Source organism: Oenanthe melanoleuca, chromosome 4 (genome assembly GCF_029582105.1).
Source record: "Oenanthe melanoleuca isolate GR-GAL-2019-014 chromosome 4, OMel1.0, whole genome shotgun sequence".
NCBI lineage: Eukaryota > Metazoa > Chordata > Aves > Passeriformes > Muscicapidae > Oenanthe > Oenanthe melanoleuca.
In genome coordinates this window covers 13,187,452-13,214,596 of record NC_079337.1, presented here as the reverse complement: position 1 = coordinate 13,214,596, position 27,145 = coordinate 13,187,452, and the positions used below count along the sequence as shown (strand labels likewise).

Sequence of the window (27,145 nt, the reverse complement as noted above, 5' to 3'; positions counted from 1 at the left end):
GTTGGGCTGTAGTGACAGGCGAGAGGGGAGGGGAGGGAGGGGAGAGAGTAAAACCCAGCGGCGCGGCGGCGGGGAGGGCACTTCGCGAGAGGCGAGGGCCGGCGCCGGAGCGGAGGCGGACAGCGGCGAGCGCCCGGGCGCAGGGCGGGCAGGCAGGCGGGCGGGGGCATCCCGCGCATCCCCGACTCGCCGGAGCCGCCTCTCCCTCTCGTCCCCGGCGGGGCTCGGGCAGCCGGCTGGGGGGCGAGTGGGATTTTTTTTTTTTTTTAATTTTTCGGGGGGTGGGGGCGCGGGGCTCCTGTGGCTTTTCCGGGGGGTTCGGGCCCCCGGCCCCGCGCCCCCTGCCCTCCTCCGGCGGCCGGCTGCCGGCGGGTCGGGCCGCGGCGGCGGCGAGCACCATGATGATGTCTCTGAGCAGCAAGCAGCCTTTCGGCCTCCCCCACGGCGGCGGCAGCGGCGGCGGCCTCCACGAAACCAAGTACTCGGCCCTGCACACCGCCTCGCCCTGTCCGTCCGCCGGCGCCGCCGCCCCCGCCGCCAGCTCCCCCAGCAGCACCGGCACCGGCGGCTCTGCCGGACGCGGCTCCGGCTCCGGCTCCGGCCCCGGCGGCAGCGGCGGCTCCGGCTCCAGCTCGGGCTCCGGCGGCAGCGGCGGCGGCGCGGAGGCGATGCGGCGGGCCTGCCTGCCCGCCCCTCCGGTAGGTGCCCGCCGCCCGCCGCCCCGCTTTAAGGGGAGCCCCTCGGCGGCCCCCCGGATCCGCCTGATGATTTTTTCATGGCCGTGCAGCAAATCACCCGGCGCCGCCGGGCGCTCGCCCAACTTATGCATGCGGCGGCTCTTGCCGCTCGTATTAATTTTTATGACCTGGGATGCTGCGTGCGGCTGGTGCGTGTGTCCGTCCGTCCGTCCGTCCGCCCGCCTGCCGCGGCTCCTCTGAGCGAACGGCTGCGCGCCGCGCCCGCTCCCTCGCCCCGCTCGCTCGCTCCCTCTTCTCCTCTCCTCTCCTCCCCCCCACCACCCCACCCCCCCTCCCTTCTCCAGGATTTCTCTTTTAACATGCTGGGAAGGTTTTAGTGGCACGGCGGAGTGCGCGGGGAGGCAAATTCCCTGCTGAGCGTTATGTGTGCCTTCTATTTGCAATTGCAGAGCAATATATTCGGCGGTCTGGACGAGAGCCTGCTGGCCCGCGCCGAAGCCCTGGCAGCGGTGGACATCGTCTCCCCGAGCAAGAGCCACCACCACCACCCGCCGCACCACAGCCCCTTCAAGCCGGACGCCACGTACCACACCATGAACACCATCCCCTGCACCTCGGCCGCCTCCTCCTCCTCCGTGCCCATCTCCCACCCGTCCGCCCTGTCGGGCACCCACCACCACCATCACCACCACCACCACCACCACCACCAGCCGCACCAGGCGCTGGAGGGGGAACTCTTGGAGCACCTGACGCCGGGGCTGGCGCTGGGGGCCATGGCGGCCCCCGACGGCGCCGTGGTCTCCACGCCGGGCCACGCTCCGCACATGGCCGGCATGAACCCCATGCACCCGGCGGCGCTGGGCATGGCCCACGCCCACGGGCTGCCGGCCCACATGGGCTGCATGAGCGACGTGGACGCCGACCCCCGCGACCTGGAGGCCTTTGCCGAGCGCTTCAAGCAGCGCCGCATCAAGCTGGGGGTGACCCAGGCCGACGTGGGCTCGGCGCTGGCCAACCTGAAGATCCCGGGGGTGGGCTCCCTCAGCCAGAGCACCATCTGCCGCTTCGAGTCCCTCACCCTCTCCCACAACAACATGATCGCCCTCAAACCCATCCTGCAGGCGTGGCTGGAGGAGGCCGAGAAGTCGCACCGCGAGAAGCTGGCCAAGCCCGAGCTCTTCAGCGGCGCGGAAAAGAAGCGCAAGCGGACCTCCATCGCCGCCCCCGAGAAGCGCTCGCTGGAGGCCTATTTTGCCCTGCAGCCCCGGCCCTCCTCCGAGAAGATCGCCGCCATCGCCGAGAAGCTGGACCTCAAGAAGAACGTGGTCCGCGTCTGGTTCTGCAACCAGCGCCAGAAGCAGAAGCGCATGAAGTACTCGGCGGGCATCTGAGCCGCCCGCGGAGCAGCACCGATAGCATCAGCGTCACCGTCACCGACAGAGAATTCCACGAACAACGAGAGCAACAACAAGGAAAGGAGGAAAACAACCCCAAACAACCCCAGCCCACCCCGCCGCCCGCCCCGCGCCCAACTTTCGGGGGGAACTTCCCCGCGGAGCCGCGCCCGGACCCGCCCCGGCAAGTACCGCTGGTTTTTATTGCTAACAGACCTCGCCCGGGTGGCAGCGGGGTGGCCACGATGTCATGGCTTTCTCGGGACCCAAACTTGAATCTAGAGTTGAGGCTTCGCACCGCGAGAGACGTCTCAAAAGTATTTTGATTTAAATAATAATAATAATAATAATAATGATTAAAAATAAACAGATGGCAGGTTTTTCTGCATTTACACTGCGTATTATAAATATATAAATATATATATATTTTTACTGTGGTTATTATCCTTTTCCTTCTCTGAAGTTATAACGCTTAGGGAAAGAGCTGATCCTGCTGTGTTCACTGGTCTTCAAAAGCTATTATTAGATTACTGCCAAACAACCCCTTGTAAATTATTAATTTATCTCTCTAGCAACTTCATTTTGTGCTCTAATTACACCTCTTTAATCTAAGTCTTGATAAAAGTAAAAAAAAATTGTTAGTGAGAATCAAATATTTTGTGTTGGTAGGATTTATGAACGTGAGCTTTTCTTCTGGATGTCCCTTTTGGCCATTTGTAAATTGTCACCTGAACCTAAGGTATTTCTCTGGCGAGTATTCTTATTCGTACGGCGTCGGCACCCTATAGTAGATGTCCTACATTATTTGTGTAGCCTGATTCACTGTCCGAGGTATTTGTTTACGGCGTTACATATTTAATGGGGATTCCCATATTGTCCCCACCACACGCTGCTCCCGAAGTGAGAAAGGACGTGGCCGCGTAGGTGACAGCGCTGGGGGGGTGGGGTGGGGTGGGACTGTCGCTTCGGGTTTCTTGCCAGCACAATATCCGTCTTTCTCGATTTCAAAGGTGTATCGCGACGGTATTAAGACCGACTCGGTTATTTATTTGTCTCTCCGATTGGTTATTTATTTATTTATTTATTTGCTCAGTTATTTATTACCTTTAACTGCAATACTTTTCCACGGAGGAAAAGTCCCTTTTTGAAAGTATGCTTGTAGAAAAGCCAAATTAAAATTTGTAGGGAATGGGGAGCGAGCGAGGCTGCACTGCTTGTAAATTCACAACCGGTTTAGTACATTTCTTTTTGGAACAACAATAAACTGAGGGTACTCGGTTGGGTACTTGTATGTATTGTAAATATTTCATTGGCGTTGACGCACATATAGATATATTCTTACAGATTTCGCTGTATCGCTGTTCTATCTGAGACTGTTTGAAGTCTTAAGTTCTGTACATGACCCGATTTCGTTGGTTTTCGCTTGTTTTTTTTTTTAATTTATTTTGTTGTTTTTGTTTAGTTAATAGGAGGTTTATTTATTCTAGTAATGTACTAAGTTATTTTTAAATGTTGTTAAATCGTCTTTCATTAAAAAAAAAAGAAAACAGGATTTTTTTACGTTTTCTTGGCAAAGCGCGTTTGCTGCTTCTTGTTTTTCCACCGCCAGCCTCTGCCCGAGCTCCGGGCCGCCTCTGGGCAGAGGCGAGCGGGCCGGGGAGCGCCGGGACAGCACCAGGGACAGCTCCCGGCTGGGCCGTGCCTGAGCGCGGGGACGGGGACACGGGGCTCTGGGGTGTCCCCGCTCTGTGTCCCACCCGGCGAGGGGGGGCCGAGGGTGCCCCGCAGGCTGAGGCAAGGAAACGACCCCCACATTTGAAAAGGGAAAAGTAATTTCCCCGCGCTGCTCTCACAAAAGCCGGGGGGGGGGGAAAAAAACCGACGGCGGCGGACCAGGGAGGGGGGAGGGAGATCATACACGATCCGCGATTAAATATTCATATTTCCGCCCAGCCACCAGCTCCAGCTGCAGCTTCAAAGCCGCCCGGGCACGCCGAGGGTGCCGGCGGCTCCGCGGGCGCGGAGGTAGGGCCGGGTGTCCCCAGGTCCGGCGGGCACAGGCGCCGTGGCCTCGTCGGTGTCCCCACCCTGCCCGCCAGCCCTTGTCGCTGTCGCGGTCCCCGCAGCGCAGGGCTCAGCTCCCCGGGCGGGCTGCCCGTTCCTCCATCCGCAGCTTTTTGGGAAGGGGTGGCGCTGCCCCGCCGGGACGCCCCAGGAGAGAAATGCCTCCCTGCCCCGTGCCCCGAGGGCTCGTTCTAGGAGGGGAGGTAGGGCTGGAGGGAGCATGGAAGCGGCCGTCGGGGGCCAGACTGAGCCCCGAAAGCACCAGAGCCCCCCCAGACCGTGAGCAGGCGAAGGCAGCGAGCGGCGAACAGCCCCTGAACCGCCGCTGCGCCCTCTTAAATGAGCCATTCACTTAAAGGCTATTACGGGCGAATTAATAAATTACACAGCGAATTATTAAATCCAGATAATTACAAGGAATAAGTAAGTAATCATTAGTTATCTCAGCTAATTACTGTGGGTCAGAGCGAGCGAGAATGTGAAATCCTCCTCGGGAATTGAAATTAACTTTGCACTGTGAGTCTCTCTGCTTGACATCCCCAGTCTGTAGGCACATGGCAGCTCCCCTGTGAGCTGGGCTTTCTATTTAACTTGGAGAGAATGGAAATAAAATTAAGTGGCGATGTGATAATAGGAAGCTGCTTAGAAAGCAAACGCAGTGGGTTTTATTTTTTACCGTTTACTGCCTGGAGATAGCTCGCTCTCTAGTTTGCCAAATTAAAAACCTGGGGCAATTAGCCGACTTCTCCCAGTACCTGCCGGTCCCGCGCTTACAGATGATTAACAAACGAAAAGGCACGGAAGAGCCGGGGGGCTGAGGGGTGTGTGGGGGTGCAGAGGTGCCCGGGATCCGGGAGAACCGGGCCGGGCACCAGGGCAGCCCTTCCGCTGCCCGGGCCGAGCAGGGCTGAGGCACCAGCGCGCTTTGTTTTGGGAGACAATAAGCTGACGAGCTCTAATGAGGGTTCTCGTCTATTCCGTTGATCTTTCGCCAGATCCTCCAGGAGCCCCCCCCTCTCCCCAACACCCATTTACAGCATCACTTCCCGGCTTTTCTTCACGTGCATCTTTTGTAAACAGCAGATCTATAGGCGGAGATGCTCACGCTGCTCTCGCTGGGCTTTGCCCGCATTAAAAAACAACAACAAAAACAAAAACAACTGCTGTGCGTGCACGGCGAGGAAAAATATCTCGGCTTCTTTGCCTTTATCAATTGCAATTAGGTGGACAGTCTTCCCCCTCTTTCCTTGCTCCAGTCTGGGATGATAATTAAAATTTAATGAAGCCTGGGAGTAGCAGAGCTCTGTCTGGGGACTGTGGAATAGAATATTTTAACTGTACATTTACACCAAGTGTCTGGCTTCAAAGACGTGACTGCTTTTAATCTCGAATTAGAAAACCACAGACCTGAAATTAAATATTAGCCACCCTCGGCTCCCCTTCCTTCCCGCCACACTGTCACGCCTGTGTTTGCCTGCCTTGCCCCACGACACGCACGCATCCGCGTCTCGGGTCTCCAATTACCCTCGCGTTAATAATAAATGGCTTTGCCGGGGTGCGGGTTTTCCCCTTTTTTTTTTTTTTTTTTTTTTTTTTTTTTTTTTTTTTTTTTTTTTTTTTTAAATAGGGTTAATGCAATATTAATTACTCGTAGCTGCTATAAGAATGCGCCGCGTTTTTCCAGGAACAAATCGATGGATCGGGGCGGCGAGCGCGGAGCAGGAGGCGCAGCCCCGGGGCCGCCCGGGTGAGTACGGCCTCCAGCGGGGCGGCTCGTCGTTTTCCCTCCCCAAATCCTCTCTCGGGGGAAACCCCAGCAGTGCCCACTCCCTGGACAGCCCGGCTGCTTTGTGATCCCGGAGCGGTGACCGGGATGGAGAGGATGGGGGACAGCGTTCCCCTCCCTTCTTTATGGTTGTTGTTATTTTGGCAGGTGAGACCCTCGAGCCCTGCCGGAGGAGGGAGCCCGGCGGCGCAGGAGGTGAACCCGCCCCGCGGCTGCGGCTCTGCGCGCCCCGCAAAGGTAAAGGAGGGGCTTGGAGGGAACAGAGGACACTCCGCGAGTCAGCGGGGCGGGGGTGGGGGACGGAAAAAGAATCACAGCCCACCAGCCTAAAACATCCCCCTGGAAAATCCGCGGGTTCCCCCAGACAGCCGGGACCCCCTTCCCAGGGCAGGGGAGTTGCTGACCTGCTGACACGGCTCCTCCGTGCAGGAGCATCCCGGAGGCCGGGCAGGGCCGGGGGTGGGCGGGCAGGAGCCGCGGCCGCTGCGCGGGGCAGGTCACGCCTTCCCTGGCCCGGGGCCGGGCCCTCAGCTGGCACTTGTTGGCAAAAAAAAAAAAAGAAAAAAATGTTAAAAGCAAGAAGAAATATAAAGAAACCAACCTAAACGAACAAACCAACCAAAACCCTGCCCCCAAACTGGCCACGACCCCCGAACGAAAACAGCGGAGGGAAAAAAGAGGCGCTCGGAGCGCGCCGGGAGCAGCCGGGACACCCCGGGAGCGGCGTGTGTGCGGGATGAGGCTCCGCAGATGGATCCCGGCCCCTGCCCCTGCTCGGCCGGGCTGCTCTGGGCTCCTGCGAGCTCTGGGCACTGCCCCCGCAGCGGCACAGCCGCCCCCAGCCCCGGGAAAGGAGCCTTCGGCCTCCTCCTCCCCCCGCCCCGGGAAAGCCGGGGCCGCTGTGCGCGGCTGGCGGGGTTTTTGCGGCGCTGGGCCGGGGCCGCGCTCCCCGTCGGGGCCGCGGCATCGCTCGGCGGCGCGGCGGGGCTGGGCTGGGCTCGCCTCCCCGTTTATACAGAACAGGATCATTTACATAAAGTCCTTAAGGCAAATAACTGTTGGGGCTCTAATTTATATCTGATCGAAAATTAGCCGTCATTATGCGCTCCATTAGCAGCGTCTTTAATGTGCTTCTAAGCACCATTTGTCAAGCGGCTTGTTAATATCCTTCAAGTCTTTAAAGTTGAGAGCTCATTAAAGAGTGCGCTCTGTTATTGATGTAATTTAGATGAGTTTGGAGGAGCGAGCGCGCCGCGGACAACCTGGATGAGCGGGGAGAGGCAGGGGCTGCCCCCGGGCCGGGCGAGCAGCACCCCGGGCACGGTGGCCCCTCAGGGTGGCCCCTCAGGCGGCGCCGGGCCCGGCCCGGGCTCGCTCCTGGGGAGCCGCTCTGGCCGAGGCGGAGCAAACCCGGTTAATGATGTGCAGACGTGACTCCGCCGCCTCCCCCCAACTCCATCGGAAGAGCATAAAGGCCAATAAATTACCTCCGCTGCTTATCTGAAAATCCATCTATCCTGTCGCCTTTTTTCTTTTTTTTTTTCTTTTTTTTTTTTCCCCTCTCTCCTGGAGGAGCCCGCGTTTGTGCAAGGCGCGCAGCCGCCCTGAGGGCCTGAGGGCCTGAGGGCGGGCTGTGGGGCAGCGCCCTGCGGCCCCCCGCGGGCTCCGGGGCCCGGCTCGGCCCCTCCCCGCCCCAAATCCTGCCATACCAGGCGCCTGTGGGGGTGTGGGGGCAGCCCCGGCTGAGCTCTGTGTCCCTCCTCCCCCGGTCCTCCCCTGCGCCGCCGTCCCCGGGCTTCCCCCGGGCGAAAGCAATAAAGCGGGTAATTAGACTGCTAAAGACGGATGTAAATAACGGGGAGGAGGCGGCGGTGACAGGCGTGCCACGGGGCCGCTGCCCCCGGGGATGAGGAAAGGAGCCCCGCAGTGCCCGCCCCGAGGCTCTGTGAGGGCTGCCCGCTGCCCCGGAGGGCACCGGCACTTCAGGAGGGACTCACCACCCATGGGAGGCGCCCTTGGGCCCCGGGACCCCCAGGGCGTGCAGGGCAAGGGCCAGGGCAGAGGGGCTGCGGTGAGGGGATTGCTGCAGATCTCAGCAGCCTTTCAAACCCCGCTGCAGCCCGGTAGCCCCCGCAGGGGCTCCAAGTGGCCTTTCACACAGGCTTCTGTCAAAGCTTCCCTTCACCCCGCGGTGCCAGGGACACACGGGCACCCGGCGTATTTTCCCTAGAAGTGTGATGTGTAAGCAGCCACGTGTGATCCAGCCCTGCTCAGCACTGGTGCCCTCACCCAGAGATGCTCCCCATCAGAGCACATCCAGCCCTGCCCCTCACATGCATATGGCTGCTCCTGACCAGCTGGACACATCTTCTACACTTGGCATGCTCTAGCATGAGGTGTCCCAGTCCTAGAGCCTGGAGATGACCTGTCCTAGAGTCACCACTTCTGTACTGCTCCCCAAAACTCTCCGGGCAGAGGAAGAGTGAGCGAGAACACCGCCGTGGGTAGGCACAAAGAGCCACCAGGCGGCCCGAGGGTGACTGACGGGCTGTGCTTGCAGATGTGCCCTTGGCGATTGTCACCAGGAGCACACAGGAGCCTCAGCACAGTGGCACATTGCCCTGAGCTGTTCACTTTGTCCATCTGTGTGTGGCATTTGGGGACAGAGTCCTCTCAGGATGTGTGTGGGCACACGTGGGTGGCCTGTTGGAGTGGAGGAAGGCTGGTTGTGTGATGGGAAGACCTTTCTTACCCATCTTTTCACTTCCTCATAGCTTTTCTCTTGCATGTGGCACTACATTATTTTGAAGAGAAAACCATGGAAGTAGGCAAGATAAACTTTGAGAATGCACATTTTTAGGGAGGACAATTACAGTGAGATTGCTTTGTCTGTATTGAACAAAGCTGTTCCAAACCAGGATGCCAAACAAAGACTCGCCCGTGTCAGATGGGGAGGGAAACCCATGGAAGAGTCTCATGTTATGACCACACCATTTTATAGCAGCAGTGGCTGCAGCTTTAACAAAAGTAAAAAGCAGTTCAATTTCTTGCCACATTTTGTTGGCAGAACTTGTGGATGTGCAGCAGCAAATGAACCATGTCCTATTCTCACCCTGGACACCCTTGTGGGGTGGCTCCTGGCAGTGACACGTGTGGCGATGTGCACTGGGCAGCAGAAGAGAGGCCCCTGGGCCAAAGAAGGGTGTGATAAGAAGGGCTTGGGCAAACCTCCACCCCACAGATACACACAAACATACAGACACAGCAGGTGTTATTTAAAAAAAGACAAAAAGTGTTGCCTTATGAAATAGTTTTTACAACCTGAGTTGTAAAATGTCTTTCCTGATTGCTTTTCCTTTTAGAAATACAGATTATTTAAGAATAGAATATTAAGATGCAGTGTCTTTGAACATGACTGTGAATTTACACATCTGATGCTTTATACTAACCCTCCCGAATTTCTACTGCAAAAGGTGTCTTACCACCCTCCCAGTCAAGCTGAGGGCATGGGATCCTTGCAGGCACCCAGATCAGACCCTCTGAAGCCTGGGATAGCATCACAGGTCAGCATCTCCTGGCTGTGCCTGCAGCAGGGAAGGAAGCAGGGCAGGGCACCAGGCTGGCCACAGACAGTGGCTGGAGCCAGTGAATCCCCTCCCAAGCAATGCCTGGCTACGGGCTGGGGACAGTGCCTGCTCCAAGCAGGCTGCTGAGTGGTGCCCACGCAGTTTTGGGAGGCAGGGGAATAGAGGAAGGGAATCAGCTGTCACAGAGTGCTGCTTGGCCCCAGGCTGGAGAATGGCTCCCAGCTGGTTCTGCAGACTGGCAGGGATGCAGCCACCAGAGACTACCCACCAGTACCTGAAGCTTTCTCTCTTCTGCAAAGCCTCCTCCCTGCTGGGGAGGTCGGATATGCTGTGTTTGGCCTGGATATGAAGACCAGAGCCTCTTCCCCCACGCAGCTGAGCTGCTTTGTCTCCCTGGCCCGGGCAGCAGCACTTCCAGCTCATGGAAGAGTCTGGATTAGAGCCAGACAGCTGATGGGCTCTTGCCTCCATGCAGGTTTGCCGGGAATGGCACCAGGACTCAGTGAGGTTCCTCTCCAAGGATCCTGCTGCCTGTCCTTTGGGTGATCCCAGGGCAGCCCTGCATCCCAGTGGCCCCACACATGTGCTGATGAACAGGGACATGTCAGACATGGGATCGAGCTGTCCCAGGCAGCCTGTGGGGATGGGACACAAGGCAGCCCTGGGAAGGTGGGGAGAGGGTTTTCCTTCTTTTAGACAGCTGTTAAAACGTTTTCATTTAATCAGCCACAGTACGCACGGCTCCGTTAAACAGCTGGCACCCGGGCTGATGAGCAGGGATGTGTAATTTTGATTCCTCCCTTTCTGTTTCAAAGCTGTGTCGTTTTCAGCACTTTGATCCAGAGACTAAACTTATTGTGGCATATTTATGTATATGACATTTTCGTTTGCTCCTTTATTTATTTATTTCTGCAAAACACAACACTGACAAGGTTTCTAGTGCCGAGGCAGAGGTGCTCTCTGAAGGAAAACACGTGGTTGAAACTCCAGCGTGTGCTGCAAGAGTCCTGTTTTATACAGGTCATAGGCTCCAATGGCAGGAGCAGTGGCAATGTGTGGAAGAGCTCGTGCAGGAAAAGGAAAAACCAGGCTGGGGGTGAGTGACAGTGTATTTAATGCTGCATTCCAATGGATTGGTTTTTACTTTTATAAAGATGCATTTTTCTAGAGTTTTACAATTCTTTCAGGGTCATTACAGCAACTCAGTGCTTTTACCCTTCCTTAGTAGCAGCATATTGATCCCCACATCATTCCCAGGAAGCAGGGATGTGCTGCTATCCAATCTTACAGCAGATGAAAACAGAGAAGTTCAGGATGGATGAGGAAATGGAAAGAAATTTCCCAAGTCCTAAGAGGGCTCTTAGACCTGAGACCAACCCTGCCCCATCCAACAATACCTCCAAAAAACTTGAACTCCCTTGAATATCTCACTCCCAGGACACTGGCAGTATGAGATATTCCATCAAATACCCATTTCTCTCAGAAGCACAGCAGTTTTTTTAAAGCTCAGCCTCAGGTGCACGGCAGAGGGGAGGTGAAAGCTTCCCTGAATTTGGGCCTTTATGCTGGGTTCTTTGGTGTCAAATAAGGGTCACAAACTCTGGCTGACATCAGAGGACGGAGCATTAATAAATCCTCTTGCCTGGAGCTTTCAGTACATGTGATTTTCTGCCTTTTCCCTTGTGTGGGACACACATGGGGTCTGTTACCTCTGCAGAAAAACTGTGGGGATATATCCACAGCTAAACCCCTTCCCCATCTGCTCCATTGGCCTGAAGAGGGCTTAAAACACTTTTTTAACTGGTTTGAGGCTGGGGAGGTACAAACAGAGGCACAAACAGACAGGGACAGCTATGTGGAATGTGGTTCCCCCCAGGAAGGAAAGAGGGAACCAGGTCCCATCCATGACTGAGCCACCTGAGGAGGAGATGAGTGGACATTTCAGCACCTGGGGCACCTCCTTCACCCTTTCCTGCCTCCCAGACAGCTTCTGTTCCAACAATCCTCATCCTCCCAGTGCAGCAGCAGCCCAAATGCAGCTCTGATGGCTGAGGCTGGCATTTATTACGTGGGTCCTCCTGTCCATGGACATCTGTGAACACAAACAGCTCTGTTACCCACATGGAAGCAGGACAACTCCTTTCTGTAGGAACATTTTAAACATCTCAGCAACAGTTTTAAGAAGGTCTTGGGTTTTACAGTAAGAGAGCCATTACATGTTAAAAATTTAACTGGGAAAACCCAAAAGGTTAAAGGAAAAAAAGTTACTCCTTGAAAAGCAACAGAGGAATTGCTGGGGCTGTTCATTTCTCAACTTTAGAAAAGACTCTTTGACTCACATACCTCCAAACTGAATCCCTAGGCACTGCTGACTCTACTCCTTCAGATCACTTCCCTTCTTTGCCCCTGTGGGTGTTTGTGAGCCAAGTCTTCTTGCCCAGAGGAAATCACCAGGTGGCTGGGCTGTTTCCTTGGTTTTTGTGTCAGATCTCAGTGAGATCTCAACCAGATGCATGCTTTAGGCATGACAATCTTTGAACTGTCCCTGACTGAATAAAGAAAAATCAGAAGCTTTTCTCACATAACGGTACCTTACATCCGAAGGAGGAAAACTACCTGCAATTACAGGAGAAATATAACACTGAATGTGGTTCATTTTCAATCCAGGCTTTCCAGGAAGAAGATGTTGCTCCACCTTTCCTCTCACTTCAAGACTGCAAGCTTTGCCTTGATCTGGGAAAGCACTGTGCTCAGATTACGGGCAAATACGATAAACCAACATCTCAGAACACGTGTAGTTCTTTATTTTGAGGTACCTGTAGGCACTTTTGGCTGGCATTTCATCACACCTCAATCTTCTTTCTACCGAGGCAGAATCACTCTGATACACTGTAAAACAGCATTGCTTGCTACCTTATACCCTAGGCAGTGAGCTGTAACTAAGATGCACGTGTGCAACCTGATATTTTTTTGTGCCAAACACCTCTGCAAAACTAGCTCAATAACTATGTCACATATATGTCATTGTACTGCCCTGCTGACACCCCCTAGTTAGAAATACCCCACTTTGCTAAAACAAAGTACAAAACTCCCAGAAGAATAAAAACTGCAATTACAAATCTTAACTAAATATACAGTATTTATGTGTCTGTTCCAATATTACATTTCTGTGGTGGCAAGTTTTTCCATCGTGGGTCGTTCAGTTGTGTTGGGACAATTTGTTAAATAATGTAGAGGCACTTCATCATGGAACAACATCTGAGGTGATTTACAGTTCTGTCTTTCAGCAGCACACCTGTAAATGGCTATAAATAATGCTAACCCCTATTAAGGAGACATCAGGGTGCTTCCAGACAGACGGAATTAATGGGGAAGCAGTTGTGGATGATCCTGGGTAAAAGCACTGCCAGTTGGAGTTGTTCCAATACACAGACCTGCACAGTCCACAGCCAGGCCTGAAGGGGAAGTTCTGGGAGGTCCAATCAAGTTGTGGAGTAGCAGAGTTTGGAAGGCATTTAGCAGGCTGGTGTCCAGAGATCAGTGACATTCCAGGCTTAAGTACCTTTGTTTCTTATGAAGCAGTAGTGGAATTTTTATAGGTAAGATGTTTACAGCAAAGTTTAATTTGAAAGAGCTCCTCGTTTTTACTTCTCATCTGTATCATATCTTCATTCAGCAAGGATAAAATGAAGGAAGGCTATGAACCATTGGAATTGTGGAGACAGAGGGGAGACTTTGAATGAAGGTGAAGAAGGAAGAAAACGAGTCTAAGGAAAAGTGGGGAAGAAAGCATAAATGGGGAAAGGATCCAGCAGGCTCAAAAATATCAGATTTACTGTAAGTTTTCTTTGTGTGTCAACCCAAAGCCTTTTTGCTGGGATGTGAGATTCTGACTTAGTTCTGCTATGAATATTCACCTACCTGAAAAAAAGATTTATTTATTTTCAATGATATAATGCTGTATGTGGAAAATGGCGAGAAAAGAGGATTAAGCTCCTAACCAAGGAGTGGTCATGGCAAACCAGACAAAATCTGGGAAGTACTTACCCCAGATGAGTAATCATCATGCAGGGAGGCAAAAAAACCAGCTGGTCAAACTATGAAATAAACCTTTTCTGCTCATAGTGCTGTTATGAAAACTTGTGTTTCAATGATTTTGAAGATGATTTCCAGGTAGAAATTCAAAAGGCCCCAGTACAGAGATCAGGAAGCAAAGGTATGGTGACCCATAATTTGGGGCTGCCACATGCTGATTTTTACTTCAGCTTGCAATACCTGTGAAAACATTGAAGCCTTTGCTTCAGAAGTCAAGAGCTGACCTGTCCTTCTGTTACGAGAGAGCTGTAACAGGAAGGAGCTTTAGCACACACCTAGAATAGTCTTCAAAGGCTCAGAAATCAGAGGAAAAAAGTAGAAGACCTACCTCTTGTCTTCCTTGTACACAGCTCTGACCTATGCCTGAGATGAGACTGAACCAAACGCACTCTATTTTAGAGGTGCAAAAGCCTTTTCCTGGCTCATGTAGCCAACACCATGACAGACTCGTGAGTCCGGGTTTGGCTCCACAGACTCTTTCAGCTGATGCAGACCACTGTTATTTCCAGCACCTTTTTCCTTTGAAAAAATAGTTAGCTCCAGTCTCACAGTCCTGAAGACTCTTTCACTCTTGTCTGGTATTAAGAAAAGTACAACAGAGACTGCAGAAATGAATCACAGCATCTGATGGTGAGATTAAACCCAGCAGCTTTCACAGGAAAGTGCATTGTCTCACTGATGGAAATACCCCAGCTCCCTACAGTGGGACATGGGATACAGGAGAAACAGGGAGGGTGACTAAGGCAAGTAAGACTTCTTGCAAATATATTAGTTCAGTTTCTTTAATCTTTTACTTTCCTCACCTTCACAGCTTGTTTTCTTATTTACTTTGTATAAACTACGAAGTTTTGTGACACAGATAGTTTCAGAAAGTTATTTTCTAGGCAGGTTCCACTATCCTGAATTTTCTAGTCAGGAAGAAGAAGATAAAAACGCTAGAATTTGACTTATATGAGTGACCCCACCAAGGAACACGGATTACATCACCTGCTCCAAGGTGGTTTGGTGTGTGGAAGTGCAGTCTCAAGCAGGTGCTCCTGTTTCTGCCAAAAGCTGTGCAGAACCTGAATGTGTCAGTGATGTTGCCCTCCAAGAACAGAGGTCTGCAGAGGCGAAGTAAAAGAAAAGGCCTAATTCATCAAAATATTCTAATATCACAGAGCTAAGAGTATCAATGTTCAGCAGATGCGAAAGCTCATTGCAATTCAGAATGTTAAAGAGGATGCTGTGAGAGAGAAGCAACCAGGAGATTGAAAGCAGGTAATTCTGAACTTCCCTTATAATAAATAATTTTTGGTTTAATCTGTACTGCAAGCAGCCAGCAATGCCAAGGAAACCTTTTTCCTGGTACTTGTGTGGAAAGAGTGTCTAATTTCCTCAGCCAAATGACACTGAGGAGCTGGGAGGCAGACAACTCTTGTGAAAGCAAAGAGTAACAGTGATCATCAGGCTTCATGGAGGGCTCTTTGAAGATGCTTTTCAAGTCATTGCTGTGGTTAAGTCCAGATTTAAGTCACTACAATTGTAAACTGTGAACTTGTGGCCAGATGTGGATGTTTTCTGACAGTCCAGGAAGACCAGGACCAGTATTGCAGGGATAGCACAGCTCAGTGCAGGAGGCAGAAGCCTTTCAAAGCTGATTTACCTCTGTGTATGGGTAAGTATGTCCCCAGTGAGGGGCTGGATGTGCCAGTCACAAAAGCTGCCTCCAAGAGACAAGGGCTACCTCTCATCTGTCTGTCTGGTGTAGGAGACCTCAATCCTACCTGGCTTTGGAGCTGAGCAGGAGTCAGGAGCTACTGCCACTCCCAGACACTCCTCTTAAGATGCTCAAGTTCCCAGTCCCAGCTTGTGCATGTGCTACCGAAAATCTGCTGTGCACTGGTTTTCTGTCCCATGCTGCAGGAGACCAAGTTGCAGAACTGAGCTGGAGAATGAGCAGCTGCTGGGACTACTTGAGACTTGTCCTCCTTAGGATCCTCCTCAGCTCCTGGAGACTCCAGGCCTCTGTCAAAAGAGGATTCACACATGGAAATACCCATTAACATACATTCTATCTACTTGTAAGCACTTGTGTGGCAAATATTGAGGTATTATGAAGTTATGTTGTCAAACAAGACACAGGTTTCAAGAAAAGAAAAGAAAAGAAAAGAAAAGAAAAGAAAAGAAAAGAAAAGAAAAGAAAAGAAAAGAAAAGAAAAGAAAAGAAAAGAAAAGAAAAGAAAAGAAAAGAAAAGAAAAGAAAAGAAAAGAAAAGAAAAGAAAAGAAAAGAAAAGAAAAGAAAAGAAAAGAAAAGAAAAGAAAAGAAAAGAAAAGAAAAGAAAAGAAAGTAAAAAATCCTCATTCTCTTCTTTGTAGGAGCTGTCTTTAGAAATACCTGCCTGAATCTCAGGATAAAATCCTTGATGCACACCACTTCTGAGGGCTGAGTTCTCACCTCATGAGTCATAGCTGAATCTCACAGAACTACTCAAGACTTTGACCTATTTCTTGCATTTTTACATGTATATTATCACTTTTTCCAGTTACAATCTACTTTTTCCTAGCAGGAAACTAACATGTGGCTTTAGTAATACCTATCATCAATCTTATTTATTCCATCTATTTCCAGGTAATTATATATAGAGTATTTCTTAGTCTATATTTGGATGGCCTATTTAGAGATGAATAGATTCCTTCCAGAATGGCAATGACCTTTCTGTGACTCAAATATTAATTTTCTAAATGGCATCACAGGTGAAATACCTTATACATCATCATAATTAACAAGATGCACCCTATCAATGGTCAGAAAATATGCTTTTCATAATTATAAACAGAATCCTTTCTGAGATACAATCTTCTTCTCTGCTACAAATTGTAAGGTAATACCACTGGATACATTCTTAGCAAAACCTACTAAAGCCCTACTCAAAAAACCAACTTAATTGCCAGCCTAACATACCCTAGGCACCCACAAAATGAAGATTTTAGAGACATTACATTTCAGAATGATTCAGATATTCACCTGCTATATGTTGGATGAGTCTCTGGTTTGAAATGGACTGGCATTTATAGGCTAAATTGATCTGCCTGCTTTTCTAACTTTGTTAAAGTTAACTCTGCCTGTGATTTCTGAGAGCACAGAGAAAGTTGTAAACTGCAATCCATATTCCCTCATGAGTCCTCCTTCCTAATTGCAAATTAAGGGTAAGAGGATTAGGTGCTTTCTGGTAAAACTCAGAGGAAGGATTGCAAGGATAAAGAAGGAGTCAGTTGTGTTCCATAAGAGGAGCTCCTTAAATTAATTTAAGCACCTCTCATGTCAAGAGACTATGGACAGAAGTTCCCTAACACCGGTGTGAGCCCTGATCCCTGCAGATCTTAGGAGCAGGACTGTGTCTGACAAGAGATCAGCAAGGGGAAGTGATGCTGGAGAGCACTGATAATTCAGAGAGTGGTGATTTTTCTTCTGCAGCAGCACTGGGTCGATACTTCAGCCAAGTACAGTGAGCACTGTGCCTTCAGCTGGGGTGTGGGAGTGTTCACTGGGGCTGCCCTGACCCGTGGAGCTCTGACTGCTTCCAGCAGCTGAGAGCTTTATCCCAGGATCCTGTACAAACAATGATGTATGGAACAACATCCTGCCTAACCTCCTGCCCCATTAATTTGAAGGGGGAAAAACCTTTGTTTTCCCACTGAAAAAGTCTGCAAGGGGCTGAATAATGCCTGCATTCTGCCAGACTGAGAGTTACTCATCAGACAAATTGTTACTGGGATGGAAGACAGGTGTATCTAGCACAATAAATACAATTTGCTCCCAAAGCTTCCTGACTTTCAAGTATAGAACTCACATGTTGCTATGATAAAATTCTCCTTATTTTTATTAAAAGCTCCATGATGAAAAAAAATACCAAAAAGTAGGGGAGAGTTAATGCTCTGGGGGATTAATTCATGACCAATTCTCACAAGCATATCAGAGTTATCATGTAGTAACAAGTGCAGATTGACAAAAAATAGTGAAAATCATGGATGCTATTTAACATAACTACACAATAACTTTTGAGATATATAAACAGAATGTTCAGTTCCTGCAGAAATATACATGGGGTTAAAAGTCATTAAGAATTTAAAAACTTGCTCTTGATAAATTGGTAATTGTCTTTTCTAGAATATTGATGTAGTTTATGTTATTTTACATATATTATTTTTTTACTACAAAGGCCAAATTCAATTATATAATTTCTTTTGACAATATTTTGATAAATGAAATTCCAAATATCTAAAATTAGCAGTCATGCTATACTTAAAAAGATTAGAAGAGCATGTAGGTTAATAGGATTTTGAGATGTTTGCAAAATTGTGCTGGTTTTAGAATATTTTTCTTATTTCATATCAACACTATTAAAATATAAGGGGGAAACTTAAGGGGTAAACAATACAGATGTTTATATTTAATTCATAGTCCTGTTTCTCTTTCTGGTTTCCATAAAATGTTTACCTCATTTTAACACTCAGCAAAGAGGTTTGTTGCCTGTGTGTGTGTATAATTGCATGTGGGAATATTTCCATACAACTTTTCAGCCTTGCAAAAGCCCTCTAAATTAACACTATTATAATAAGCATGGTGTTTAGACAATAAAGATCTATAAACAAAATAATAAAATTATTGAGCTATTTGTATTTAAATCGGATGTGTACAGCATTTTGGATCAAAAATAGTCCAATAAGAGCTAGTTAATGATACATTTTTACTATTCTTTAACAGGGCGAAACCCTAGTGTCACATATCAACCAAATACTCGGATTACAGTCCTGAAGAAAACTGTGAATTGAGTTATTACTCTAGCAAAAGCTAATGCTTGCTCAAACACCATCATAAAACCTGATTATAGGTCTAATGGACCTCGCTACAAACTCTGAGTCTGGAAACCTCCATTTAAGGAAAGGAAAGGTTGGTTATTGGGAGTGATAAAGCTTTGTTTGTTTAGTTTAAAAGTAGGGGTTTTCTTATAAGTGAAAATATGAATCACCAGTTTTCCTAAATAAAATTCAAAGGTTCCAAATCCTGCTTTTATGTGTATTTTGCAAAGTGATAACATCTATCTTCTGTCCTCTAACTCCTCCCAATGCCAACAGCGATGGCAGCACGCTCTGAGGACTCAGAGTCCTCTCAGGACTGTGAAGACCACAGATGTCAGTGGGTCAGTGGGGAGCCCACTGTCAGGAATTTCATCAGCTCAAAATGGGACACAATTTTTTTACACAGAGTCCAAAATCAGTGCTTCAGATTATTTACCAGAAAGAACCTAAGCAGAATTTTAGTTTACCTGATGGTGTAAAGTGCAGAGTCACAGAATAGGTCAGGCTGGGAGGAACCACATCTGGTCCCACCTCCAGGCAGGGTTATCCCACAGCACATGGCACTGGATTCCATCCAGATGGATTTTAAACTTACCTGGTTGTATTTTGAGTCTAACCTGTGATACAGACTGGATCAAAATTGCAGCATAGTGTGCCACCCAGGCTGGATCAATTCTATTTCAGCAACAGCTGAACTCCAACCACCACATGCATGCCAAAATTACTGGTAGCTCTATGAATAAGTTTTTCTGAAAGGGACCACTATCTGGGATTTAAAGAAAACACTCCAGACACATTTGGAGCCTGATCTTACAAGGCATTGAGCATCTTGGATTGCCATTCATGTTTAGTATCTTAACAGGAGGATCTTGATGCTTTGGAAGACATTGAGCAATGGGGGCACAAAGTAAAAACTTTCTATTCTACTACTCTTAGTCTTTTAAAAAATTTTATTTCAATAACAAGTGCTTTTTTTTTTTTATAATAACATTTTAATGACAAAACTTGCTGAAATTCCTACTTTGTTGCACCACTCTTCAAGGATCTTCCTATACTCATTATACATGAACTTCTCTGTCAATAAGCAGGCATCCTCTAGAATAAAAAACAGCAAATAGAAAAATATTTAAATGTCAGAAGTTTATGCATCTACATTGATATCTACATGTTTTATATTTGGGGTTGGCATCTGATTAATCAGATTTGTTTCTGTCTCAAAGGCTTACTTCTGTAAATTAGAAGTAATTACACGATCAAAGGCAATTAAATTCTAAAACTGGGAATATGTGTAAAAAAACCAAAGGAAGTGTGAATTCATTCATTTATGAGCAGGAAAAATATAATTACTTAGACATAATAAGACAGAAATGATGTGTAATTGCCTGTCAAAATCAGGTTTTGATAGCAATGACATTTTGTAAAAATCAGCAGATTGGTACAAAGTCTGCAGATTAAGAGCAAATACTGTACCAGGAAGATCTGGAACTGGTGTCTTGGACAGAGGCTCACAGAGGCTTTGAGGCACTTGTTTCTTTACCATGTCCTGTTAAGAAAAAAGAAAAAAAAAAAGGTGCATGAGTGTTTTAGACTTACAACACTTTTAATGTTTAAAAGGCCTAAATGGCTTAATTGAAAAACACGACCTACGGTAAAAAGTCACAAGAGAAGGAAACCTAAAAACCACAGAGGTGAGTCACATAAGACATATTCCTAGAAATATAGAACTGACAGGGGTTTTCATTTCTTGCACTCCTGTGCAAGAACTGTGCAGCAGTTCTCCAAGAGGACAGGTCTGGATGGGAACAGCTGGGAAGCCAGCAAGGGAGATGCATTTGGGAGAAGACAATGGCCAAGAAAGCACTGGAAGATGGCAGGAGGAACACCATGCAGGGGAGGAATTGAGCAGTGCAGGAAGCAAGAGAGGGCTGCCACCTCTCAGTGGGGGTCTTCTTCATGGGATGTGATACAGGCAACTCTGTGGCTGGGGCTCTGCAGTTCTTGACAAGCCACAGAGAGTTCATCTGCTCCAGTGATGCTGTCTCATTCCTTCCTCACTCCATTTCCACACCAAACTCTCACCTCCTGGCTGCACTTTCTGCTCCATTCCCAGGGACTCTCCAGCAATACACCTCCCTCTGCCTCATTCCACCCACACCATCCCTGGGGCATTGCTCCTTATTTTGGGAACTACTGATCTGCTTCACCTCCTCAAATGAAGAAGGCACACATGTATATCTAGTCCATCCCTGACATCTATTCTCCAAGGCTTCTGATGAAGGCTGTTTCACAACACCCTTAATCTCTCTGTTTCAGCGCTTCACAGCCTTATTGCTTGGTTTCTTCCCTAATACTTAAGATAAATATTTATTGCAAATTAAACTGATTTCTCTCTTGTTCTACCTTTTGCAGACACAAAGAGCAATGGAACACTGTCCTCTTTCAGAATAACTCCTAATAGCTTGAGAGACTATTTTCCTTTCTCTAATCTTCTCTTTTGGGGGCTAAGCAAACACAATCTCTTCAATACTTGGAACGACCTCATGTTTTCTTAACTGGATCCTCCTCAATTTGTAACTTCCTACCTCTTTGTACTGTGATGCCTAAAACTGGACTTTACCTTTTAGTCACAGCAATACCAGTGGTGTTCATATGGCATTATAATTTAACTTATAGCCAAAATAAATCATCCAGTTCTGGTGGGGGTGAAAAATAATGTTCAAAGCAGTGTCTCTGCTGGGGCAATGTCTGGAACAGATTAAAACTACTGGAATACTCATGACTCAATAAAATTTATGTTTTGTCATTTCACGGGCTTTTATTAAGTATAGTTGCTAACTAGGACTTTATCCATACTTGTATGCAAGCAAGAACAGGATAAGTAAATCTATGAAGATTATCTGCGAATTAGCATTCCCATATGGAGTCTCATTTTGTATGAGGGCAGTGTGTGTGTTAGTTATTTACTCTGTATTTAACATTGTAGTTATTCCAGGTGACACGGTCCGAAACCAGGCCTAAAATAAACAAATGGCAATTCCTTTCTTAGTTGACCAAGTCTTAAATGAAAAAATCTAACAAAACCTGCACAGTTCTTTTTGGTTTAGGAACTCAGCCAGTGGGAAGCAGCCCAGAGCCCCAGGCAGTCCAGAAGTGTTCACAGTGATCAGAACTGTGCTGTCCCACCCCAGCTTCACACCAGTGCAGTGTTACTGCTCTTTCCAGTGGATGTACCTTGGCGGAAAAGTGGTGCAAAGTGGGTGACTCAAGCCCAAAATGTGGCTGGGTACAGCAACATCTGTATCTCCAGGCAAGCACACAGAAAAATGTCTCTGACAGCTACAGACACTGACACGTGCAAGAGAGTGGGGATGTGCACATAACAGATGGGGAGTTACAGCAGAAATTGCTTTTCTCATGCACCTTTTGGCCTTTTGCCTTCACACTTGGACACCAAGCTATTATTGGCTGATTAACAGTTCTGCCCTCCCAGCACATATTAAGCATATCAAGGATAACTGATGGAATACTGAGCCATAAATGTTTTCTTGGCATTTGTTTGGCCTATGCTATTTGGAAACAATAAAAGCATCTCATATTCATAATGATAATACATATATACCACCAGAGATAACACCATCAAGCATTCTTCTTTCATCTCATTGTGCAAAATGTGGAGATAACATTAATATGTATTAATAGAATGTAAATATAATTAATCATAATAGGATGTCCCTGACAGATTATCACTGCTGTTGATAAAATATAATTAAAATTGTCTGGTCAGATTTTCAGTGCAGCTAGAATTGGCATCTCTGTTCCTTCTGTTTCTGTGTGTCTATCTACGGAACACTAAACTTCTAAAAATCTCATTATTTCATGATTTTTTGGTGGAAAACAATGCAGGGATTCATATCCTTTACATTACATATATAGTGAAAAGCCATACAAAAGAAAGAAGGCCACACCCACAAAGACTGAAGCTACAACTAACTCCAGAGAGGACAGGAATTTTAGGCACCATTCTCTCAAAAGATTACAAAGAAAATTAAACAGATGACACCTGAGAGTACATGCCCAATGGGAAAGCATTCAAATCCAAGGTTTGCATTATTGAAAGACTGTTGGACTTTACAAAACAAGAATTCCACTGAAAGGTCCATGAAGTGATGAAGTCATAAGAGGACTATTGTTTCAGGCAGCTGAAAGTAATTTAAAAAAAAAAAATTGAGGAGATGACAAAAGAATGAGCATAGCATGCATGAGGTGACCCAGAAACCATTTTTCACTGTGTTTTCCAAATTAAAAGAAATGAGGTCGGGTCTACTGAAAGTGGGAAGTGGTGGGCTTGGATACAAATCAAGGCCTTTGTGCACTGCCACCTCATCCCTGGAACTCCCTGCTGCAAGATGCTGAGGATGCAGTAGCTTTCTGTGGGCTCAAGAAGCGCCATGGCAAACAAATACAGGGAAAGCCCATAGCCTCTCCTACTCCTCCCCTACAGCTCCCCTGCTCAAGCAGAATCCTCCAAGATGTCACCTCTAACAAGACATGGTAACACAGTTATGTTCTCACATGGATTCAGGTGCATGTAGACAAACAAGGCCCTGTTTGCAACTCCTGCTAATGAGGCTGAACTCTGACTGTAGCGTACATACAAAAGTAGTAATATAAGGCAACACAGCATTTTCATTACATCTGTTTTCCTTTAACAGAATTAATTCCATGTATTCAGATTCACCACTAGCCAATACTGCATTCTTTGTCACAAAAGGGAGGGAAAGCAAAACTATCTCAATCTATTACCATGTTGATGTAACACAGCTGATGAGACATAACTCATTATTGTATTTTAAAATTTACTTGCATTTTTAAAGGTCATGCAGCATCTTTGAGTTATTTAATCTGAAGAATGATGTAATAGTGTAGGAATAGAGCAGAAAATAATATGACTGCCAACAAAATGCTCATCCCATCTTTGTAGATGATCTTCCTATGTATTTTTCAGTCTTGATAAATTAAAATTGATGCAATGCCTTTTAAAAGCATGTTGGGCCTACCTGTTTAACATTGTATCCTGACTTGGTTCACTTGGAATGGAGGCAGTTGTACTTGGAGGTTTTATTAATATAAAGATTAATGAATTTGTACAATTTGGGCATGCAAAGCATTTCTATCAGGCATATTCCATTTAGAATAAGCAGTAAACCATATATAAGGGTTGTGTCAAAGTTTACTGAATAGGGCCCTTGGTAGCTAATGTAACATTTCTCCAACAAATCAAAGGTATTGTTCTATGCTCACATGAATATACAGTAGCCATTACCTTAAATTTAAAACTCACTGTGAGCAGCAAACACACTGTGGGGATATGAAGGCCATATTGTATCAGTGGAGTCTGCAGAGATTTTCTTCATATGGCTTCGCCTGGTTGAAATATATGTTGCAGTTGAAAGCTAAAGGGATTACTTTTGAATAGTCATCACAAAGGTTGATTATATTCGTATATCATTTAGCTGGACCCTGCAGGCTATTATTCCATTAGCTGTGCTGGCCCTGCACTGTCAAAAAGTTGATCGTATAATGTAAAAAGGACCCATGCTATGTTAAGGTATGTGGAGTAACTTGAAGCAGTAATCTTTTAAGAGCAGTACAGCTCTGTACTTGAAGGTAGATTGCATTTAAAATAAATACCCCCAAAATGGAATAAGTACAATAAGCCTACCTCTGTTTCCTATTTTTCCTTCTTCAAATAGGCTGTATGTAATTTGAGTGAGCTAATTGCACCAGGTAAGATATTGGCTATGGAGCATATTTTCCTGTTCACAGCCAAAGAACTCCACCTCAAAATAGCTGCGTCTTTACATGAAACCCTCGTGGAAATGATATTTCTGGTGAAATAGGTTTGCTGATTATGCTTCCCTTGCACATGCAAACACACACACATTTTCTTTCAGTGCTTAATAAAATGGATCTTCAGACGGTTCCATTATGTGGATGCCTTAATATTATTTTATGCTAAAACATGGACAGTGCATTAGATTGAAAGCATCTTACTGTTCCAGGAGGCAGAGCAATCATGGACTATCCCTAGATAGCAAATGCTCCCATTGGGGAAACAATGCCAACAACACAGGCTAATGAATCACAGCAGTTATTAATCATGGGCATTTGGAAAAGCCACACATAATAGAGATGGACTCTTAAGATTAGGAAGGTTAGAAGGTGGGACCGAGAAAAAGACAGAAGATTATCCACTTGCATTTTAGAGTAAGTTTATGGGTGAGTATTTGCTTCAGTACAGTCATGCCCATGCTTGCCTCTGTCTTTCTAAGCAGGCAGAGAAAGAAACAATTTAGATGGCTTGGTTGTCTAAGCTTTCAGATCCTTGAAGGACAATTTGGCAAAAATAAATAAATAATACACACACACACATACAAGACCCTTAGGGCTTATGGCCGAGTTGGAAGTGAGACAGTACTTCTTTTATTACACAAAGTTGTTTAATTTAGATTGTAAAAGCAAGAGTTGGTTCTCTTTCAGTACACCATATTTATTATTTAGGGCAATGAATGAGTCTTTATGAGTACAAATGGGAGCCCTTAATGAACTACAGCAAGCACTTGAGCAGGTAGGTTTCTCTGAATAAAGGCTTCACAGATGGGCAAGTTTATGAATGAGAAGCAGAACTTATTTTATAAGCTTTTGAAGAGCCTACTCAAACTATGGCACTATAAAGAAAGTGCAAGGTTTTTCTAGTTTGGGTGAGAAAACCTAATAGGGATATGAATTTTTCCCTGACTGATAACTTTCATTGTTTACTTATTCGTATTCAACAGCTCTCAGACAAATTAACTGACCTCTCTTATACGGTTTGGGCATGTTCCAGACATTTGTACAACAATGGAAATCTCTCTTGATCTTACATTTTTCAGTTCTGTGCATTTTTATACATTGATCTGTGACATCTTTTGCACAAACAATTTATTGAATATCACTTTTAAATAACAGCTCTATCAGGCCAAATTGCTGACTGCAGATAGAAAGCCAGGCATTCTTCTCAAGGCAAAAATATGACACTGTGTCTTTTGTCTGTCTGGAAGCTAGAGATCAGAAAAAATCTACACAAGTATTGGCAACACAGAAAAATCAGCTTTGGAAAACAATAATCAAGGTCACTTCAAACATGAAGAAACCTAAACAAAATCACTGTCAGTTTTTAGTTTATGGTTTTACTTTTACTGTCAAGAAATTTTACATTAAATCCTATAATAAAACTATTAGCTTAAAATTTCAGTACAGCATCTTGTCTCTGGCTCTACTTTGTACTTGCCATTCAGTGTCTTGAAATATTATCAGTCAAAGGCAAAGTTTCCCAGTAACACAAAGCACATGACAATCTGCCCCGCTGGTTAATCAAAGTTTCCACAGTGCAAAGTAGAATTCCCAAATGGCCTAGGTTTCTTTTCTTTCAGCCCCCATCCAGCTGCAGAATGATCACAACTGGAATCCTGGAATCCTAAAGACAGGACAAGTCCTGGGGGACCTGCTGAGAAAGCAAACTTCTGACACAGGGTGTCTGCTTATTCTTGTGGTAGAAGCCAAACTTGCTCTTGGCTACCCTGAGGAGCTGGTGAGAACACACAAGGAGTATAAAAATACTTCTATTACCTCTATGTCTGCTGACATGAACTATCACAAAAGATTGTGCTTGAAATCTACTCAGAAATCCAAAAGAATGGAAACCCTTACCTTGCTCACAGAAGTAGCATTTTATTGTCTCAAAGAACATCTACCAGTATTTTTAGACACATTCCTACAGACTTTTACAGAAATGTGTCTATCTCAGTGATATATACATCAAAGTTTTAATACACATCTTTAGAGTTAAGAATGATATCTGCTCTCATTGCAAAGGACCAAAAAGCAGTAAGTGGGCTGATGTTTCTGACAACATATCGATCATAATAGAAGCAACATATTTGTTCCTAATTTGTGTGCAGAATTATCATGGTTACTTCACTCAAAAAAAAAAGCAAATCCAGGTATATTGGGTGCTAAGTAAATAAATACAGTACAGTAGCTGTGTAAACACAGATTTCAGGCACAGGACAATTCTGACACCAATTCATAATAAAGCCTCTACTCTGAAAAATTCTTGCTGTCTTCCCCCAATTTACTACAGTCATTGTACTGTAATATTAAATACTCTGCTGGAGAATCTACTTTTTGCATTTACTGTGCAACTTTTGTGTATGACTACACATAAAACCTCGTCCTTTTTCCTGTACTCAGACATAGTGCATTTTGTCTGTAAAGGCACAGTTAAAACCTGCAAGACAGTATAGCAGGACAGCTCATACCTGCCTTTTTGTGAACACCACCTTCTACCCACTGAGTAAAACACAGAGCAGAGGAGCTGCTCACTGGCAGTGTGTAATATTTATTTCTGAATATGCACCTTGATGTGTCTTCAAAGGACCTGACTGTCACAGAGTGGTTAGTTCCCCTTTCTGTGTAATTCAGGTTCCTTAAAAGTGTCCCAGGGGAAGAAAGCTGGGAAACACAGATTACTTAAACACGTCCTCTTGCTTAACTGTATGCCATCATCATACAGAGATTCAAATGCAGTATTAGACTGCTCTGATTTTAGTTCTGTTTGTTTTATCTCTGTGTTTTGA

At 46.7% G+C, this 27,145-nt stretch overlaps 2 protein-coding genes across 2 annotated transcripts in view; one reads left to right on the top strand and one right to left on the bottom strand.

Annotated features, from left to right (window-relative positions):
• Positions 1-398: 398 nt before the first annotated feature.
• POU4F2 (POU class 4 homeobox 2) lies at positions 399-2,089 on the top strand. The gene is made up of 2 exons (XM_056490105.1): positions 399-698; positions 1,148-2,089. Exons 1-2 carry the CDS (start codon positions 399-401, stop codon positions 2,087-2,089), a joined length of 1,242 nt encoding a protein of 413 aa, XP_056346080.1.
• Positions 2,090-19,400: 17,311 nt separating this feature from the next.
• The window catches only part of TTC29 (tetratricopeptide repeat domain 29), a 112,667-nt gene continuing 104,922 nt past the window's right edge, over positions 19,401-27,145 (bottom strand). Inside the window, exons 11-12 of the mRNA XM_056489588.1 lie at positions 19,938-20,010; positions 19,401-19,562 (exon numbers count right to left, since the gene is read on the bottom strand). Coding sequence (XP_056345563.1) covers positions 19,973-20,010 — 38 coding nt within the window. The 3' untranslated portion in view covers positions 19,401-19,562; positions 19,938-19,972. The remainder of the gene's footprint in view (positions 19,563-19,937; positions 20,011-27,145) is intronic.